Source organism: Pseudophryne corroboree, chromosome 4 (assembly GCF_028390025.1).
Source record: "Pseudophryne corroboree isolate aPseCor3 chromosome 4, aPseCor3.hap2, whole genome shotgun sequence".
NCBI lineage: Eukaryota > Metazoa > Chordata > Amphibia > Anura > Myobatrachidae > Pseudophryne > Pseudophryne corroboree.
In genome coordinates, this window is record NC_086447.1 from 426,168,313 (window position 1) to 426,190,944 (window position 22,632).

The 22,632-nt window shown below is 42.3% G+C and overlaps 1 protein-coding gene across 1 annotated transcript; it reads right to left on the reverse strand.

Moving 5' to 3' along the window:
- Positions 1-174: 174 nt before the first annotated feature.
- Positions 175-22,623, reverse strand: LOC134911470 (uncharacterized). The gene is made up of 4 exons (XM_063919660.1): positions 22,290-22,623; positions 1,817-1,882; positions 1,525-1,737; positions 175-917 (listed from the first exon to the last, which is right to left on the reverse strand). The coding sequence occupies exons 3-4, from the start codon at positions 1,706-1,708 to the stop codon at positions 235-237; spliced, it is 867 nt and encodes a 288-aa protein (XP_063775730.1). The 5' UTR covers positions 1,709-1,737; positions 1,817-1,882; positions 22,290-22,623; the 3' UTR covers positions 175-234.
- Positions 22,624-22,632: the final 9 nt, after the last annotated feature.

Consider the following 22,632-nt stretch of genomic DNA (forward strand, 5'->3'; position numbering starts at 1 on the left):
TCTAGGCAAGCCATTATGTAAAGACAGTAAGTTTATAAAATTGTGTGAGCAACATTGTCTAAATAATAAAATTCCCCAAATTTACTCATTGTAACTATATTTCAGGAGGACACAAATCAGGTAACTCATATTTGAACAAATCTGTTTATTAACTTTGTAAATAAAACACCTAATAGTTCTGTCAACCTGACATTGTTCACCCACCTAAGCAGATTACACCTGAAGCGGCCTACTTTATTTTTTTTGTGAACCCTTTGAGCCGGCAGAGTCCTGGCCAGGCACATTTGATATTCTTCTGCCTGATCTCCTTACTGGGGAGGTAACTGGAGTATTTATAGGGGTGGTTGTTTCTGAGCTGGTGCTCGCTTGTTGCGTGTGTATTAAAGTTATATTGTGGCTGAGGTTAGTCAGTGTGGCATTAAGTTGAGTATTGGAGGCCGTGTTGTTCTCAATTATTCTGCCTAGGCTTTCAGTAAGCCTATTGTTGGTTTCCAGCAGATTGAGGTCGCTTTGGTGCTGCCTCATTTGGTCATCCATAATACGTGCCAAAGTGTTCATCATGTGGCTGTTGTCAGCACGCATTTGCTCCATGCAAGTAGCGATTCTACTCCTCTCGCTATTTTGTTGGCTCATAGTGTGACTGATTCTAGGCAGGTAATGTGGCAGACTTGAGAGCAGTTGAGTTTGTCTGCGAAGACACTCTAAATTGTTCAACTGTTGTGTGGCCCCGCTGTCCCAAAATGCCTGCTGTTGGTTTTGAGCCTGTGTTGTGGCTGGGCTCATTTGTGGTGGTGGAGGAGTTCGTTGCGGAGACATAGGTGGCGTGCTTGGTCTGGTAGTGTCTAGTGGCTGCAGGTCAAGCACAAAAGTATACTCCATTTCAGATGGCTGGTGGGCCGGGGTCATGCTGGCATCATCTGTGTGTGATTTAATGTGAGAACATTTTATTACTATCTGCAAATTTTATTTGTAAGTTTTGGCAAATTGTTTTTGGTATAACAACATGCCAGAAACGTATTGATGACAATTCCTTACCTACATAAGCCATAAAAAAACATCCCATTATGGCATGCCCTATGTCGTATCTTGTTTGTGCTTTAGCTTGTGTTAAAAACACTAACCAAACAGGAAGCAATATCTATAAAAAAAGGCTATCCCTGTGGAAGTCAGATTACACATAAATCACTATGTGCCTAGGTTAGAGTACATATATGATGGTAATACACTAAAAACACACTGCTTGAAAATAAGTAAACAATACACAATGTTAAAATATTATATTGTGTGTAATCTTGTATTTCGGATTTGTTTGCATACTTGAGATAAATATGCTAGTGCATGCTTCAAATGTGCACACATAAAACTAACTAGATTTTACAAGGTGTTTTAAAGGCCTTGACATTTCCAAACCCCTTTTTTTTTTTTTTAGGTCATTGGATTACTGTGTGTGTTTGGTTATTAGCTAATTCTGTGTAATGTTCAGTGTGTTAGTATGTGTTGCAATGTAAATTTGTTTGGACTCACCAGGAAGATGAGGGGACTGTGGTTCCCGTGTTGGGAAAGGCTCAATCAAATCGACCGGTGGCATTGATGAAACCGTTGATATGAGTCGCGTTGACGGAGATGCAGATTGTGGCATCGGCAGATCTGGATGCTGTCTTTTATGTGCCACGTGTTTCCCCGTGGCTGTTCCATGGCTTGTGCGCATTTGTGCACTCGGATGTGGCCGTGATGATCCTATTTGTAAAAATGGAACATTATTGGTTTGGTACATTTACTTTCCGCCACCTAAAGTGTAATTTCAATAATACTTTACCTGCAGCAGCAGCATCCTCATGTGCGACATTTGTGCTAGTAGTGTGGTGTGTTCTTTTTTTGGCCACTGTAATAAAAATTAGTTTTAGGTTTGTAGACACAAATGTAATTGTAAATAACATAACAAACATTAACCATTTCTTCATTATGAATGACAAATGCATACCTAACCCAAAACAAACACGGATATTACATTATGTCTATATTGTGTGATGCCACTTCTGATAAAACCCCCAAAAACAATGCAACACACATGGACACACGTGCGTAGCTTACAATGCCACACAGATGATTGTTACAATAACAATTTGGTGCACATACATTTAAGCAACACTAATAGACTACATAACAAATGCAACATTCATTATCCAAATAGGTATTTAGGTACACTAACACTATTATTACAATAGCCAATCTTCACCAAGAATAACCTCTTTGCCCAAAACTTTTACAACATGCTAAGCACATAGGGGGTCATTCTGAGTTGATCGTAGCTGTGCTAAATTTAGCACAGCTACGATCGTTAACTCAGACATGCGGGGGGACACCCAGCACAGGGCTAGTCCGCCCCGCATGTCAGTGCCGGCCCCCCCGCACAAATACAAAAGCATTGCACAGAGGCGATGGCTTTGTATTTGAGGAGCAACTCCCGGCCAGCGCAGCTCATGCGGCTGGCCGGGAGTTGCTCATCGCTCCCGCTGGCCCCCCCAATGGTCCGGCCACGCCTGCGTTGGCCGGACCGCTCTCCCTAAACGGCGGCTTAACGCCACCGTTCAGCCCCCTCCCGCCTAGTGACCGCCTCTGTCTCAGAGGCGATCGCTAGGTAACGAAAGCTCCCATGCGCTGGTGCACTGTGGCGCCAGCACATGCGCAGTTTCAGCCTGATCACTGCGCTGCAACAAACTGCAGCGAGCGGGTTGGAATGATCCCCATAGTACAGAAATGGCCAAAATACATCACCTGGATATTTAGCCAAAAAAACCTACACAAATCACATCCTACAACAAAAAAAGAATACAACATCATGCGATCATGTTCCCTTTATAAAATAATGAAAAACCATCTTACCAAAACATTCAAAGATAAATGGTGTTGGCCCCATTATCCACACCAAACAAAAAAAATAAGGTCCGTTTCACAATCAAAACAAACAAGCAAAGAACATAATTTGTAGCAGAAATTCAAAACAGACTGGAACATTTACACAAACAATACTGATAGGCCCAAGAGCAAAAACTAATCCACACAAAACAAGCATATGCAAAATAATTGGAAAAAGAGTACTTTACTGATTATAAATTAAAAAATAAAAATAAAACATGTTTGTGAGAAATATTTGACACAACTCACCATCCTGCCTGGGCCAATCTGAATCTTGTACATAAGTGGCACCAACCACTTCTGCAGGAATTAAGGTCTGCACTGGCTCCTCCCTCTCAGCATATGTCGCTATAAACGGATGGCCTCCCCCGGTTTGCCAGGCAGACTTTGCCTCCTTGGCCATCTTTGCCTTGACACGTCACTTTATTTCGTAAAAGCGCTTACGACACGTGTCCTCGGTCCTTCTCATCACACCCTCGCTGTTCACAGCGGCAACAACTTTCCCCCAAAGCACACTTTTTCTCCTAGATGTGACCTTGGAGGACTCACGGCCAAAGAGCTGGCGATGATGGTGCACCAGCTCATGCACCAACACATTTTCTGTGTAACTAAATTTAACGTTGCGTCCCGTCTTCATAGTGGTGCGTGGCTGCGGAGCAAGAGCACAATCACTGTCACTCTCACTAGAGGCCGCAGCAGCAACCTCACCCTCCTCCTCAACCTCACTCTCCCCCTCCGCCTCACTAACCTCCTCCCTCTCACTAACACCCTCAGCCTCACTCACCGCCTCCCTCTCACTCACCGCCTCCACCTCACTCACCTCCTCCACTTCACTGACCTCTGACTGTGACATATTAGACACAAACAATTAACACTAATTAAAAAACACAAAAAACACACTTTTCCACTACCACTACATACCACACACCAACCACACACAACCACACACACAAACAAGGACAATAGACTGAAGAATAAAAACAACCACAAAAAATTAGACAAACTTTGAAAAACCACACAACAATAATCACAAGATGACTTTCAATCACAATACAGCACTCAATCAATTTAAATCACCAAAACCACTATCCAACTCACCAACTGCGCACACCACTACCTCTCACCTCTCCACTAGCTAAACCCACGAGGTCCGTCCGGTTTGGAGCATATTTATACTAAGCAGCATAGACACTCCTCAATCACAAACATAACCAATCATATTCGAGTGACAAAAACGAAAGTAGTGAAAAATACGGCCACAAAATTAAAACAAACACTGCTGCAAATGCTAAGTACAAATCTGTAATCCAAATCTGGAAAATACGGACGAAAACACACAAATCGTCTGTAAAAGGCATGTGTAAAATACGAATTACATCGACATCGGAAAACACGAATCATCACATCTCGGCAGATTAGTAAATAACATGCACAAAATTCAAAAAGTTGCAAAAAAACAGGACGGATACAATTCGAGATGAAACTCCCACCAAATCGACACAAATACGAATCTTAGTAAATATACCCCATTGTGGCAAAAACTGTGTGACCTAGACTCAAAGACAATGTCAAGAAAGGTGATCATTTTGTTTCATGGTACTTGTTGTGTTCGGTCATTTTTTCAGTTTTCATAATTTGTTATGTTTTTCGACATACTTATGTTTTTGGAGTTCTATTTAACATTAAACTGCAGATGTTAGTATTGTTTTCTACCAATCACTGGAATAAATACATAACAAATCCATTTTTGTTTTTTTCTGAGCTGTCAGACTGAATTTATATTAATTACAGACCTAATTGCAGTGAATATAAATTTTCAAATTCAATAGGTCTTAGGTTAAATTAAAAGTTCAAGTGATATACAAAAACCTAACTTGTTCTGAATAAAAATTCTATTAAAAATGTTCTGTTTTATGACAGGGGTCAAAATGACCCCTTCCAGTCTTTCTAGTAAGAAAAATTTGTCAGTCTTTCTAGTGATAACCAACCCAAATCTAACTCTCTCTGTATATGTTATATCTGCCCCACCTGCAATGAACATGGGCCCTCATTCCGAGTTGATCGGTCGCAAGGCGAATTTAGCAGAGTTACACACGCTAAGCCGCCGCCTACTGGGAGTGAATCTTAGCTTCTTAAAATTGCGACCGATGTATTCGCAATAATGCGATTACTAACTACTTAGCAGTTTCAGAGTAGCTCCAGACTTACTCTGCCTGTGCGATCATTTCAGTGCTTGTCGTTCCTGGTTGACGTCACAAACACACCCAGCGTTCGCCCAGGCACTCCCACCGTTTCTCCGGCCACTCCTGCGTTTTTTCCGGAAACGGTAGCGTTTTCAGCCACACGCCCCTGAAACGCCGTGTTTCCGCCCAGTAACACCCATTTCCTGTCAATCACATTACGATCGCCGGAGCGAAGAAAAAGCCGTGAGTAAAAATACTTTCTTCATAGTAAAGTTACTTGGCGCAGTCGCAGTGCGAACATTGCGCATGCGTACTAAGCGGATTTTCACTGCGATGCGATGAAAAATACCGAGCGAACAACTCGGAATGAGGGCCATGGTTTTGCCCAGTAGAGGAAAATGTTGTTTTGCAATCAACCTTGAAATAAGCCCATTGTATGTAAATCTTGTGCATGTCATGAAGGAATTGTAGCGTACTAAGGCCACATAGAAATATAGAGGTCCATATAGACATTGAGAAGTCCATATAGACATGTAGGGAACCCTAAAGACAGGGAAAGGTCCAAACACAAATGTATAAATCCAGGTAGACTAGATGGGCCATGTAGTTTCTATCTGCCAACAAACTCTATGCCTAGATCATGGAATATCTAGTACTGGACTGACTTTTTTTTTATATACAATATGTAACCAAAATATATTTCCAATCATCTAATGCTGCAAGAATGCAGTTTTCTATTTTGAGCTAGCTGGAGGTGCTCCCAGGAAATTGGTCAGTAATTAAGTATAAATAGTGATTTAGAATATTTACACTAAATGTTTCTCTTTATGGTTATTTAGGGTTGACCTATAAAAAAATATTTCCTGATATAGTCACAATGCCCCTTTATTTAAAAAAAAGGATCACATTAAAGTTTATGTTTCAATTCATATCAGATCTACATACAATATGTATGAAAAGAGTGCCCCAAAAAGGAATTATTTCTTACAATTTGCAAATAGACGATTGTCTTAGTTTTTTTGAGTCAAATTATAAGCCGCAATGTTTCATAGATGTGCTATAGTCTTAGAGTAAGTGCCGTATACTTTAGTATCCAAAAATACTAAAAGGGTTCTTATGGAGCTTAGTTCACAACTAGCATGACCCCTATACTTGATTTTCAATAGTTCAATTAGATCAGGCATGGTACCGAAGGACTGACGTATAGCTGAGGTAGTGCCATTATTTAAAAAGGATCCAAAAATCTTCCAGGTAACTACAGACCAGTTAGTTTGACGTCTATAGTGGGGAAAATATTGAAAGGAATTCTAAGGGACAGTATCCCGCAGTATCTACAGACCGCTAGGATTATTAGCAAGAACCAGCATGGGTTTGTGAGGGACAGGTCATGTCAGACTAACTTAATTAGCTTCTATGAGGAAGTGAGCAATAATCTTGATCAGGGAAAATCAGTGGATGTGGTCTTCCTAGATTTTGCAAAAGCCTTTGATACAGTGCCTCACAGGAGACTGATCATCAAATTAAAGGAGCTTGGCCTAGAAAAAACTATTTGTGTTCAGTTTTGGGCACCACTGTATAAAAAAAGATATCGGTGAACTCGAAAGGGTTCAAAGGCAAGCTACTAAATTGATTAAAGACCTGGAGGGATTGAATTATGAGGAAAGGCTTACTAGGTTGAATATGTATACACTAGAAAAGAGGCGTCTAAGCGGAGATATTATTAATATCTTCAAATATGTAAAGGGACATCACAAAGAGTTATCAGAGGAATTATTTATTAAAAGAACACAGTTTAGAACACGTGGGCACTCACTGCGGCTGGAAGAGAGAAAGTTTTGAAGGCAATGGAGGAAAGGGTTCTTCACTGTTAGGGCAATCAGGATGTGGAATTCCCTGCTAGGGAAGGTGGTAATGACGGACTCTGTAAATGGATTTAAAAAATGAATGGATACATTTCTGAATGAAAATGATATCCAAGGTTATAATATTTAAAATATCAACATGGTTAATCCAGGGGTAACATGAGTTATAGTAGTTAACTAGTCATAAAACATTATTCAGCGGGTATGTAGATTCATCACAATTTAACACAGGTTGAACACGACGGGCAATTTGCCTCTTTTCAACCTCAATTACTATGTTACTTAAAGGGGTGCTGGTAGCATCATTAACATAATTATTAAACCAGTCACTAGCTACAGGAGTAATTCCAGAGAACTGGAAAAGAGAGAACGTAGTTCCACTGCACAAAAGGGGAAGAAAGGAAGAGGCAAGCAACTACTGACCAGCGAGACTTACGTACATTAGTAGTAGGAAAATTGATGGAAACATTGTTAAAAGAAAGAGCTGTAGATTACCTCAAATTCAGCAATTTACAGGATCCCAAACAGCATGGATTCACTAGGGGTAAATCATGTCAAACAAACCTTTTTGACTTTTTTGACTATTTGACTAAAGTAATCGATAAAGGTTAGATATAGCTTATCTAGACTTTAGTAAGGCTTTTGACACTGTCCTACATTACAGATTGCTAAATAATCTCGAAAGCATGGGATTGGAGACTAAGATGGTTGAATGGATAAGATCTTGGTTGCAGGATAGAAAACTGATAGTTGTAGTAAATAGAGTGCATTCACAGGATGGAAATATTACCCGTGGAGTACCCCAGGGATCTGTACTTGGACCAGTGCTTTTTAATATCTTTATTGGTGACATTGCAAATGGCATTAATGGTAAAGTATGCCTTTTTGCAGATTAGACAAAGGTATGCATACAGGGTAGACACACCAGGAAGGGTAAAACAAATGATTAATGATCTAGGTAGACTAGATGAATGGTCAAAAGGTTGGCAATTACAGTTTAATGCCAAAAATGCAAAATCATTCACTTGGGTCTCAAAAATCCAAAGGCTAAATATAGTATTAATGGCACTGGAAACTACTGAGGAGTAAAGGGATCTAGGGGTAACTATTTCAGGTGACTTAAAGGCAGGTAATCAATGTAACAAAGCAATGAGGAAGGCTAGTCAGATGCTTGCTTGCATAGGGAGAGGAATCAGCAGCAGAAAGAAAGAATAATGTCACTTTATAGGTCATAAATACGGCCTCATCTAAAATACTGTGTTCAATTCTGTAGGCCATATCTTCAGAAGGATATTAATACATTAGAGACTTTACAAAGAAGGGCAAATAAAATGGTGCATGGCCTACAACACAAAACATGCCCAGAAAGACTAAAAAAAAACAACTCAAAATGTATAGTTTGGAGCAGAGAAGAGGAAGTGGGAACATGATAGAAACTATAAATATATCAACGGTTTTAAAAAAGTCCAGGAAGAAAACATTCTTCAAATGAAAAGACGTATTAGAACACGAGGACATGCACTGAATCTGGAGGGAAACTTGAGGAAAAATTACTTCACAGAAAGGGTAGTGGACAAATGGAATAGCCACCCAGCAGAGGTAGTAGAGGTTAAGAGAATAGAGCAATTTAAACATGCATGGGATAGACATAAATATATCCTTACAAAGAAAGAAGGATCAAATAAGGTTTGAGGTAAAACAGGGCATACTAGAAGTGGTTCTTATCAGCAGTCAAACTCTATTTTTCTATGTTTCCATACCATGTGTTTGTGCTGCTGCTCTGTCACTTTGTTTAGCCAACCAGCCATTGGCCAATATTGTGAGCTGGGAGGTAGTGAAAATTGACTGGAAATGACTGGAAATGACTGGAAATTAATGTTATTGAGGTTAATAATACTGTAGGAACAAAAAGAGGCCCACATTTTGTGATTTTTCGCTGTTTTTATGATTTTGGGGGGAAAGAAAATACAGATCCAAAACCAAAACACGCAAGGGCAGTTTTGGCAAAACCAAATGTGAAACAGGTCAGAAAGTACAGATCCAAAACACAGGGGTTAGCGCACATCTCTATTTATAACACAGCTAAATATATTAAAGATGGTTCACAGACCTTTTGTGTTGTCAATGATCATTTGAAGTCCTTCCTACTAGTGATGAGCGGGTTCGGTTCCTCAGAATCCGAACCCCCCCGAACTTCACCCATTTTACACGGGTCCGAGGCATACTCGGATACTCCAGTATTGCTCTGTTAACCCGAGCGCGCCCTAACGTCATCATCCCGCTGTCGGATTCTCGCGAGATTCGGATTCTATATAAGGAGCCGCGCGTCGCCGACATTTTTCACTCGTGCATTGGAAATGATAGTGAGAGGACGTGGCTGGCGTCCTCTCACTTTGTTTCAGAACTTTCAGGGGGCTGCAAATATCTTTATTCTGGGGACCAGCAGTATTATAGGAGGAGTACAGTGCAGAGTTTTGCTGACCAGTGACCACCAGTATTATACGTTCTCTGCCTGAAAAACGCTCCATATCTGTGCTCAGTGTGCTGCATATATCTGTGCTCACACTGCTTTATTGTGGGGACTGGGGACCAGCAGTATTATATAGGAGGAGTACAGTGCAGAGTTTTGCTGACCAGTAACCACCAGTATTATACGTTCTCTGCCTGAAAAACGCTCCATATCTGTGCTCAGTGTGCTGCATATATCTATGCTCACACTGCTTTATTGTGGGGACTGGGGACCAGCAGTATTATATAGGAGGAGTACAGTGCAGAGTTTTGCTGACCAGTGACCACCAGTATTATACGTTCTCTGCCTGACAAACGCTCCATGTCTGTGCTCAGTGTGCTGCATATATCTGTGCTCACACTGCTTTATTGTGGGGACTGGGGACCAGCAGTATTATATAGGAGTACAGTGCAGAGTTTTGCTGACCAGTGACCACCAGTATTATACGTTCTCTGCCTAAAAAACGCTCCATATCTGTGCTGCATTGTAGTATATAGTAGGAGTACAGTGCATAATTTTGCTGACCACCAGTATATAATATATAGCAGTATGGTACAGTAGGCCACTGCTCTACCTACCTCTGTGTCGTCAAGTCTACTATCCATCCATACCTGTGGTGCATTTCAGTTTTGCACAGTTTGCTAACCACCAGTATATAATATATAGCAGTACGGTACAGTAGGCCACTGCTCTACCTACCTCTGTGTCGTCAAGTATACTATACATCCATACCTGTGGTGCATTTCAGTTGTGCGCAGTATATATAGTAGTAGGCCATTGCTATTGATACTGGCATATAATTCCACACATTAAAAAATGGAGAACAAAAATGTGGAGGGTAAAATAGGGAAAGATCAAGATCCACTTCCACCTCGTGCTGAAGCTGCTGCCACTAGTCATGGCCGAGACGATGAAATGCCATCAACGTCGTCTGCCAAGGCCGATGCCCAATGTCATAGTAGAGAGCATGTAAAATCCAAAAAACAAAAGTTCAGTAAAATGACCCAAAAATCTAAATTAAAAGCGTCTGAGGAGAAACGTAAACTTGCCAATATGCCATTTACGACACGGAGTGGCAAGGAACGGTTGAGGCCCTGGCCTATGTTCATGGCTAGTGATTCAGCTTCACATGAGGATGGAAGCACTCATCCTCTCGCTAGAAAAATGAAAAGACTTAAGCTGGCAAAAGCACAGCAAAGAACTGTGCGTTCTTCTAAATCACAAATCCCCAAGGAGAGTCCAATTGTGTCGGCTGCGATGCCTGACCTTCCCAACACTGGACGGGAAGAGGTGGCGCCTTCCACCATTTGCACACCCCCTGCAAGTGCTGGAAGGAGCACCCGCAGTCCAGTTCCTGATAGTCAAATTGAAGATGTCACTGTTGAAGTACACCAGGATGAGGATATGGGTGTTGCTGGCGCTGAGGAGGAAATTGACAAGGAGGATTCTGATGGTGAGGTGGTTTGTTTAAGTCAGGCACCCGGAGAGACACCTGTTGTCCATGGGATGAATATGGCCATTGACATGCCTGGTCAAATTACAAAAAAAATCACCTCTTCGGTGTGGAATTATTTTAACACAAATGCGGACAACAGGTGTCAAGCCGTGTGTTGCCTTTGTCAAGCTGTAATAAGTAGGGGTAAGGACGTTAACCACCTCGGAACATCCTCCCTTATACGTCACCTGCAGCGCATTCATCATAAGTCAGTGACAAGTTCAAAAACTTTGGATGACAGCGGAAGCAGTCCACTGACCACTAAATCCCTTTCTCTTGTAACCAAGCTCCTGCAAACCACCCCACCAACTCCCTCAGTGTCAATTTCCTCCTTACCCATGAAAGCCAATAGTCCTTCAGGCCATGTCACTGTCAAGTCTGACGAGTCCTCTCCTGCCTGGGATTCCTCTGATGCATCCTTGAGTGTAATGCCTCCTGCTGCTGGCGCTGCTGTTGTTGCTGCTGGGAGTCGATCGTCATCCCAGAGGGGAAATCGGAAGACCACTTGTACTACTTCCAGTAAGCAATTGACTGTCCAACAGTCCTTTGCGAGGAAGATGAAATATCACAGCAGTCATCCTGCTGCAAAGCGGATAACTCAGGCCTTGGCAGCCTGGGAGGTGAGAAACGTGTTTCCGTTATCCACCGTTAATTCACAGGCAACTACAGACTTGATTGAGGTACTGTGTCCCCGGTACCAAATACCATCTAGGTTCCATTTCTCTAGGCAGGCGATATCGAAAATGTACACAGACCTCAGAAAAAGAGTCACCAGTGTCCTAAAAAATGCAGTTGTACCCAATGTCCACTTAACCACGGACATGTGGACAAGTGGAGCAGGGCAGACTCAGGACTATATGACTGTGACAGCCCACTGGGTAGATGTATTGCCTCCCGCAGCAAGAACAGCAGCGGCGGCACCAGTAGCAGCATCTCGCAAACGCCAACTCGTTCCTAGGCAGGCTACGCTTTGTATCACCACTTTCCAGAAGAGGCACACAGCTGACAACTTCTTACGGAAACTGAGGAACATCATCGCAGAATGGCTTACCCCAATTGGACTCTCCTGGGGATTTGTGACATCGGACAACGCCACCAATATTGTGCGTGCATTACATGTGGGCAAATTCCAGCACGTCCCATGTTTTGCACATACATTGAATTTAGTGGTGCAGAATTATTTAAAAAATGACAGGGGCGAGCAAGAGATGCTGTCGGTTGCCCGAAGAATTGCGGGCCACTTTCGGCATTCAGCCACCGCGTGCCGAAGACTAGAGCAGCAGCAAACACTCCTGAACCTGCCCTGCCATCATCTGAAGCAAGAGGTGGTAACGAGGTGGAATTCAACCCTCTATATGCTTCAGAGGATGGAGGAGCAGCAAAAGGCCATTCAAGCCTATACATCTGCCTACGATATAGGCAAAGGAGGGGGAATGCACCTGACTCAAGCGCAGTGGAGAATGATTTCAACGTTGTGCAAGGTTCTGCAACCCTTTGAACTTGCCACACGTGAAGTCAGTTCAGACACTGCCAGCCTGAATCAGGTCATTCCCCTCATCAGGCTTTTGCAGAAGAAGCTGGAGACATTGAAGTAGGAGCTAAAACAGAGTGATTACGCTAGGCATGTGGGACTTGTGGATGGAGCCCTTAATTCGCTTAACCAGGATTCACGGGTGGTCAATCTGTTGAAATCAGAGCACTACATTTTGGCCACCGTGCTCGATCCTAGATTTAAAACCTACGTTGTATCTCTCTTTCCGGCAGACACAAGTCTGCAGAGGTTCAAAGACCTGCTGGTGAGAAAATTGTCAAGTCAAGCGGAACGTGACCCGTCAACAGCTCCTCCTTCACATTCTCCTGCAACTGGGGGTGCGAGGAAAAGGCTAAGAATTCCGAGCCCACCCTCTGGCGGTGATGCAGGGCAGTCTGGAGCGAGTGCTGACATCTGGTCCGGACTGAAGGACCTGCCAACGATTACTGACATGTCGTCTACTGTCACTGCATATGATTCTCTCACCATTGAAAGAATGGTGGAGGATTATATGAGTGACCGCATCCAAGTAGGCACGTCAGACAGTCCGTACGTATACTGGTAGGAAAAAGAGGCAATTTGGAGGCCCTTGCAGAAACTGGCTTTATTTTACCTAAGTTGCCCACCCCCCAGTGTGTACTCCGAAAGAGTGTTAAGTGCAGCCGCTCACCTTGTCAGCAATCGGCGTACGAGGTTACTTCCAGAAAATGTGGAGAAGATAGTGTTCATCAAAATGAATTATAATCAATTCCTCCGTGTAGACATTCACCAGCAATTGCCTCCAGAAAGTACACAGGGACCTGAGATGGTGGATTCCAGTGGGGACGAATTAATAATCTGTGAGGAGGGGGATGTACACAGTGAAAAAGGTGAGGAATCGGACGATGAGGAGGAGGTTGACATCTTGCCTCTGTAGAGCCAGTTTGTGCAAGGAGAGATTGATTGCTTCTTTTTTGGTGGGGCCCCAAACCAACCAGTAATTTCAGTGACAGTTGTGTGGCAGACTCTGTCGCTGAAATGATGGGTTTGTTAAAATGTGCATGTCCTGTTTATACAATATAAGGGTGGGTGGGAGGGCCCAAGGACAATTCCATCTTGCACCTCTTTTTTCTTTCATTTTTCTTTGCATCATGTGCTGTTTGGGGACTATATTTTTGAAGTGCCATCCTACCTGACACTGCGGTGCCACTCCTAGGTGGGCCAGGTGTTTGTGTCGGCCACGTGTGTCGCTTAGCTTAGCCATCCAGCGACCTTGGTGCACCTCTTTTTTTCTTTGCATCATGTGCTATTTGGGGACTATTTTTTTGAAGTGCCATCCTGTCTGACACTGCAGTACCACTCCTAGATGGGCCAGGTGTTTGTGTCGGCCACTTGGGTCGCTTAGCTTAGTCACACAGCTACCTCATTGCACCTCTTTTTTTCTTTGCATCATGTGCTGTTTGGGGACTATTTTTTAAATCTGCCATCCTGTCTGACACTGCAGTGCCACTCCTAGATGGGCCAGGTGTTTGTGTCAGCCACTTGGGTCGCTTAGCTTAGTCATCCAGCGACCTTGGTGCAAATTTTAGGACTAAAAATAATATTGCGAGGTGTTCAGAATAGACTGAAAATGAGTGGAAATTATGGTTATTGAGGTTACTAATACTATGGGATCAAGATGACCCCCAAATTCTATGATTTAAGCTGTTTTTGAAGGGTTTTTGTAAAAAAACACCCGAATCCAAAACACACCCGAATCCGACAAAAAATTTTCAGGGAGGTTTTGCCAAAACGCGTCCGAATCCAAAACACAGCCGCGGAACCGAATCCAAAACCAAAACCCGAAAAATGTCCGGTGCACATCACTAGTGACTAGTGTTTAACCACTGCACATGACTTGTGTGTTCTATGTTCCATGCCTATTTATGTTCAAACTTAAGTTTTTGTGCGTCTGCAAAGTGTTTTTTTTTTTTTTTTTTGGATACTGCTTATTCCATTTCAGTGGATTTAAAGTCACTGCATTTCAATAAGTGTACTGATCCCTATGTGAGCACTTTATTATTAGTTCTAAACCTTTATGCATTATATTCATTTAATATTTATCTTCAGATGTTTGTTTGTTTTTATCCCTAGATATTTCTCTAGAAAAATCTTAAAGGCTAGACTACAGTATAAGAACAATTTTTGTTTGCACAATCTCAAAATATTAATCTCATGACAGATATTGCTCACTCTGTAAATCACTGTTTTGTTCATAGAATTAGAGGACACAGTAAGGTTTTATTTTTACTTTGGGTTGTGAATCTCATGAAATTTATCTCATGATATATATCTTTCATAAGGTTACATAATAGTGAATTGTAGATGCTGAAAAATTCTCAAGCATGCTTTTTTTTTGTGAGTACAGAAGAATTGAAAACAGGATAGAGAATGAACGTACAAACATGTCCTACGTAGCACAGTGTGTGCATACTTAACAATTAAGTGTTATCACAAGTTTTTCAACATTATTCTGTGTTTTCCCATTGATTTCAATTACTGGGGTCCATAGGATTCCCAATCATCACTAGCCAATCACAAGCAGATAGTGATATAGGAAAGTAGTTATGATTGGCTGAGCTGCTAATTTAATCCCTGGTCAATTGATTCTAATTTCAATTTGCCTTGAGTCCTCTTGGAGAAAGAACGCAATATAAATAAAATTATTATTATTATGATGTTAGGACAGTTTTAGTTTCTAATGGATTACTAGAAGGAAATCTGTCTTTGATTTCACTATACATAAAAAAAAGATCTGTCTTGGGTCTCCCATCGGGTTAAAAAAAGCAGCTCTGGTGAGGATTATCCTTTCTTATACAAATTAAGGGAATTTCAATTTGGACTAAGTAATACAAGTTTTCCCTTTGGATTCAAACGTTCAAGAATTCCCATGTAAAATAATAATCAATAAATTTAAATTTTGATGAAAGTCCATATAATCTCCTTAAAACTAGTGATGTGCACCGGACATTTTTCGGGTTTTGTGTTTTGGTTTTGGATTCGGTTCCGCGGCCGTGTTTTGGATTCGGACGCGTTTTGGCAAAACCTCACCGAAATTTTTTTGTCGGATTCGGGTGTTTTTTTTTAAAAAAAACCTAAAAAAACAGCTTAAATCATATAATTTGGGGGTCATTTTGATCCCATAGTATTATTAACCTCAATAACCATAATTTCCACTCATTTCCAGTCTATTCTGAACACCTCACAATATTATTTTTAGTCCTAAAATTTTCACAGAGGTTGCTGGATGGCTAAGCTAAGCGACACAAGTGGCCGACACAAACACCTGGCCCATCTAGGAGTGGCACTGCAGTGTCAGGCAGGATGGCACTTCAAAAAAATAGTCCCCAAACAGCACATGATGCAAATAAAAAAAGAGGCGCACCAAGGTCGCTGTGTGACTAAGATAAGCGACACAAGTGGCCGACACAAACACCTGGCCCATCTAGGAGTGGCACTGCAGTGTCAGACAGGATGGCACTTCAAAAAAATTGTCCCCAAACAGCACATGATGCAAAGAAAAAAGAGGCGCACCAAGGTCGCTGTGTGACTAAGCTAAGCGACACAAGTGGCCGACACAAACACCTGGCCCATCTAGGAGTGGCACTGCAGTGTCAGACAGGATGGCACTTAAAAAAAATTGTCCCCAAACAGCACATGATGCAAAGAAAAAAAGAGGCGCACCAAGGTCGCTGTGTGACTAAGCTAAGCGACACAAGTGGCCGACACAAACATCTGGCCCATCTAGGAGTGGCACTGCAGTGTCAGACAGGATGGCACTTCAAAAAAATTGTCCCCAAACAGCACATGATGCAAAGAAAAAAAGAGGCGCACCAAGGTCGCTGTGTGACTAAGCTAAGCGACACAAGTGGCCGACACAAACACCTGGCCCATCTAGGAGTGGCACTGCAGTGTCAGACAGGATGGAACTTCAAAAAAATTGTCCCCAAACAGCACATGATGCAAAGAAAAAAAAGAGGCGCACCACAGGTATAGACTGTAGATGGATAGTATACTTAATGACGACACAAAGGGAAGGTACAGCAGTGGCCTTCCGTACCGTACTGCTATATATAGTATACTGGTGGTCACTGTGTCAGCAAACTGCAAAACTAAAATGCACCACAGGTATAGAATGTAGATGGATAGTATACTTAATGACGACACAGAGGTAGGTACAGCAGTGGCCTTCCGTACTGCTATATATAGTATACTGGTGGTCACTGTGTCAGCAAACTGCAAAACTAAAATGCACCACAGGTATAGAATGTAGATGGATAGTATACTTAATGACGACACAGAGGTAGGTACAGCAGTGGCCTTCCGTACTGCTATATATATATAGTATACTGGTGGTCACTGTGTCAGCAAACTGCAAAACTAAAATGCACCACAGGTATAGAATGTAGATGGATAGTATACTTAATGACGACACAGAGGTAGGTACAGCAGTGGCCTTCCGTACCGTACTGCTATATATACTGGTGGTCACTGTGTCAGCAAACTGCACAACTGAAATGCACCACAGGTATAGAATCTAGATGGATAGTATACTTAATGACGACACAGAGGTAGGTACAGCAGTGGCCTACTGTACCGTAATGCTATATATTATATACTGGTGGTCACTGGTCAGCAAAACTCTGCACTGTACTCCTCCTATATAATATTATACTGGTGGTCCCCAGTCCCCACAATAAAGCAGCACACTGAGCACAGATATGGAGTGTTTTTCAGGCAGACAATGTATACTGGTGGTCACTGTCAGCAAAACTCTGCACTGTACTCCTGCTATATAATACAGCTGCTCCCCAGTCCCCACAATTAAGCAGTGTGAGCACAGATATATGCAGCACACTGAGCACAGATATGGAGCATTTTTTTCAGGCAGAGAACGGATAACTGGTGGTCACTGATCAGCAAAACTCTGCACTGTACTCCTCCTATATTATACAGCTGCTCCCCAGCCCTCCCCACAATTAAGCAATAGTGCACAATCAAGTTCAACAATAACGGAGAGGACGCCAGCCACGTCCTCTCCCTAACATTTCCAATGCACGAGTGAAAATGGCGGCGACGCGCGGCTGCTTATATAGAATCCGAATCTCGCGAGAATCCGACAGCGAGATGATGACGTTTGGGCGCGCTCGGGTTAACCGAGCCATACGGGAGAATCCGAGTATGCCTCGGACCCGTGTAAAATGGGTGAAGTTCGGGGGGGTTCGGTTTCCAAGAAACCGAACCCGCTCATCACTACTTAAAACACTTTAACACTTTGATAACACAATAATAAGAATATTCAATTTGCCTGGTTCTAGTTTATCTGTTGGATTTCTATTTACAAATTAAACAATTTTCATATTTGTTATGATATAGTATTATACATACAATGTCTGCACAGTGATATGAGTGTGTGAAAATTGTAAGATAATCGACCATATCAGTTGCCCCTCTTATTCCTGCAATGAACAAATTCTGATTAGTACAATGAGTACTGTGGGTTGGAAGAGTGTCACCTGTGGTAAACAAAGAAGGCACAACAACTCAGTATACCACTCAGAGGTGTGTGCATCACATTGCATTAGGTATGGACTGAAAAATTGGAGTGTCTAGCTCCACCTATGGGGGTGTCAAAACCACCAAGGGGCATATCTAGAAACACCCAGAGATTGCATGTAGCACTTTTTTTTTTATGTCATGCTATTAATAAGCAAGGTCATCCCACAGGGATAAATTAGCCTTTTAGGGGGCTATTCAATGCTCAGGGATGCCAGGCAGTGAAATTCAATATGGTAGATAACGCAGCACGTTTTCCAGTGCACCGCTATGAAGGTAAAAAATAAAATGTGTGACCATAACGTGTTGGAATTCTGATTATTTTTCCAGCACTTCACCATTAATGTATGTTACATTTTAATAAGGAATCCATGACAAACTGTGTCTCAATACCCATTACTGTGTCTGTGTGCAAACTGGATTATTAATTGAATGCATAATTTAACAAATGTTCATTATTCAGATGTTTAACAAAAATGATTAAACCTGATCAAACTTCAATGGTTGTTCTCTCCTCCATGACCAGCTCTCATAGATCTACATCTCTACTTCCTTCCCTAAGTCTGCGACACCATGCCCAAAACATCACTGGCAGGCAAGCGGGCTCCTCTCCTCAATCACACAGTCCTGCAATGGGCCCCCCGGATGAGTAGGCTTTGCCAGGCTGAGTACAGCCTGAATTGCTGCCTATAGGTGTGTGACGGCCCGGGAGCCCACCAGAACCACTGCATATTCCAGGTGCCTGGCCAGAGAGACTATGTGGCCTGCTCCCAGAGACCTCCAGATAACTGCTCTACCTGGCAAATCCACAGCTCTGAGTGTAAGCTCTTCTCCCCAGTCTTATTCTGCTACTATCTCCCTTTCTCCATGTCTCTGTGCCCTTGTCTCTCTAGCTTTCTCCCCATCTCTCTCTCCCCCTACCTCTATCTATCCCCCATGTCTCTCAAACCCAGTCTGTCTGTCGTCCCCATGTCTATTCATTTCACAGCAAATTACCTATGCCAGCTCCAATGCATAGCAGCCTCATACTAAGAAACCAGACAGAGAGCAGCAACCTGTGTGTTGGGCACAGTGAAGCCCAAACCTCCTTGCGGGGGCCCCTGGTGAACCCCACCAGCACACTAACCAACAAGCGCCTCTGTTCTGGGTCTCAGTCAATTCCAAAGTATGGTTAGCATTCATTTATTAATCCATGGTTTGTGACAGAATACTCTTGGCGAACATTGATGTCGCTGGTAATCTGTCACCAAATAAGCAGCTAGAGCATCTTCTTGCCAGAGTCGAGAAGCTATAACAAAATCAGGCTTAGATTATGCAGTGCCTACAGACACTCATGAAGTGGGTTGATATTGGGGGTAATTCAGAGTTGATCGCAGCAGCAAATTTGTTAGCACTTCGGTAAAACCATGTGCACTGCAGGTGGGGCAGATATAACATGTGCAGAGAGCTTGTTTGCCCAAGTTGGCAAATATGGGAGTATTTGACCATTTTTAAAAACTTGGAAATTTACCAAACACAGTAATGTTAGGTGAAAAAGAAGTCTCAAATATGGGTGGACAGGGACCAATGACCACATACACCATTGGACAAACTACTATATAATTTCCATGAACAACGCTGAAATACAGGAATTTACCTAGAATTGTTTCTGCAAACACACCTGTGAATTGAGCAAACTCAGATCAAAATGCACTTTTCAAATAGACATCCCTCTCAGTAGCATGATCATAGAAGCATGCACAGATCTCACTGATAAAAGACAATGGGAGTAATTCAGACCTGATCGTAGCAGGAAATTTGTTAGCAGATGGGCAAAACCATGTGCACAGCAAGAGGGGCAGATATAACATTTGCAGATAGATTTAGATTTGGGTGGGTTATTTTGTTTCTGTGCAGAGTAAATACAGCCTGCTTTATTTCTACACTGCAATTTAGATTTCAGTTTAAACACACCCCACCCAAATCTAACTCTCTCTGCACATTTTATATCTACCCACCCTGCAGTGCACATGGTTTTGCCCAACTGCTAACAAATTTGCTGCTAAGATCAGGTCTGAATTACCACCTATATAAATTCTATTTTTTTACATCTGAATTGCTATCAACTCTGTTCCCACTGCCCAAGGGTGCCGGGGATAAACTCGGGCTTCAGCCCTGGTCTTGGGTGCCCTGGAGGAGGGGACCCCTTTATTGGGGTGCCCCACTCCCCTGGCAAGGGCTGACTAGTTGGGTGGTAATGCTACAGTCGCTGGGACTAATATACACGTGTCCTCTGGCTGTAGAATTACCTCCCTGGCTAATGGAGCCCGGTGCTGGTTTCAAAAATCCCGTATTCTTGGAACTACAGTAAGACATTTCCAAGAGCCCAGTGCTGGTTCTTTAAATACAGGGGGACCTCATACATTTTTTCCTCTGTATTTTAGAACCAGGACTGTCTCAAAGAGCCCATGACTGGTTATGCTTATGGGGGACCTCACACAGCTTTATTTCCTATTTTTAACCTTTTTTCTTTACAAATTTTAATACAGAACTCTGTATGGATCTCACTGATCTGTGCAGGCTTCATATATGGTAGTGTTTGTGTAACCCTACCCTCAATACCTTGAACAAGAGCTGTCTATGTATTCTATTAAGGGATGGTTACCTAATAGTTGTGCCTCCACTCAAGCTATGTGTAGTATTTAACTACTGTTAAGGCTTGCTTGAGTAAGCCTGATCTCTATCCTTAGGGGATGATTCCCTTATATCATAGATATATTATCTAATATACCTGTCTCTTTCTTCCAGGATCTTCAGATCAACTTCCAGACGGACCAGACACACATGGCAAGTATAACACTTTAATGACCAGTACCAAATGGATTAAGTATACATTAACATTTCATCAATTACACATTCCCCTTTAAGTCATTAATCCATGCTAACCCCCGGTCAATTAGGCCTATACACAGCACCTGCATGCAATACAACAAATCCTTTTTCTTTTCAATACACCCTTAGGTGTTAGAGTGACCCGGGTACTCTTAATATGATAGTGCACTATAAGGGCCCATAAATTTCCTAAAAATAACAGCAGTTAATACAGAATGTCTGACACTATGTTTTAGTATCAACTATCAGTTCTCCCTTCAGTTAAAGAGAAAGATGTTTGGCTCAGTCTACTTATGGTAGCGATTACTTTCTCCTATAAGGTTACTTATAGTTCCTCATTGGCAGATAACAGAAAGTATCTATTTAGCTCATAGATAGTAACATCAACAGTTGATTACCAAGGGATCTGTAGCCTTTCCTCAGTAAAAATGTAACAGTAGTTGTCCAGTATTAAACTAAACTCCTTAGAAGCTGGTATGATAAACCTTTGTTATGCTGCGTCCTTGTGTCCATTTGAAGTAGCTGATGCTTTCTATATTTCAGAGCATATATAGCTTTTCGATTCCTGTATGGCTCAAATTATTGTTGTCTCTTACGATGAGTCTATATTAAATATATCTGCAAGAGATGGTTTCTCTTTTCATAGTCACAGTGAACTCAAATCCTTTAACTTTATAACTAATAGTCTCTTACGTGTCAGTCCTTCTTACGGGTTCACGAATATACATATAACACAGTAGTATTAAAGTGCCACAAGCTAGTCCTTGAATCGGGATGATAGTCTAATCCTTTGTGGCTAAGAGGCTTTAATATTAATCCAATGTCACTGTAGTTTGGCTACCTTTAATGTCCTTGACTCTAATTCTGCTAATTCAGGGGCATAAATACACACATTAGGTGGCAGCTTTAGGGTGTTACTTTCTATTTAGCGCTGCGGAACAATGTCTCTGGCTCTCCTTTGACTGATGTGATGCTGATATATGGGGGAGCTTTAAAACTATTTATGAAGCGTTAAACAGTTCAAGTTTCACTCCACTCCTCCTGTTACATATATATACCCAGTGCTTTCTACCTTCTCCTTAGCACTATGATTAAGCCATACATGGAACTGTCATTATAGGTCACTCTGACTACTGTGACCCATTACTATCCTCCTGCTTAATAGCCATTATTGCGGCCTAGCCCTGGAGTCCTTAGTCCCAATATGAAATTGACTATGTACAATAGTCACCTATGGCTTGCTGTACTTAGTGTAGGTGTAATATAAATGGCTGGATTATACACTCACACTTCTACGATCTAGTGATGCTGCTGCAGGCTTCTCCCCCGACTCCTCCCTTACACTTACAGCCACACAGAATGGAGCCTCTGCTGCTGGTCCTGGCTTCTTTGTTGTGGCTGTCAGAGTCTGTGCCGGTAATAGGTAGGAAGGAACCCTCTCTGTCTCCCTGTCACAGATGCGCCCTTCCAATACTGCTGGGTGAGTTGACTAGCGCTGATGCCGGGTTCTATGAACAGTTCTTAGTCTCAATGCTGCTGTCACCACCTTTACAGTAAGGAAGCCCTGTTCTGGCTACACACACTAAGCCCCCTCCGGCCGCCGAAATATATACCGCTCAGCTCTAATGCGGGCGACGGCCGGAGCAACAAAAAACTCTGTCCTCTCACCAAGAGATATGCAGTCTCTCCCT

Bases quoted from the DNA above. Each gene is read 5' to 3' on its own strand.
- LOC134911470 (XM_063919660.1), bottom strand. From the start codon at position 1,708: ATGCGCACAAGCCATGGAACAGCCACGGGGAAACACGTGGCACATAAA. The intron at 918-1,524 runs GTGAGTCCAAAC...AATCACACACAG, and splicing joins ACAGTCCCCTCATCTTCCTG to ATGATGCCAGCATGACCCCG.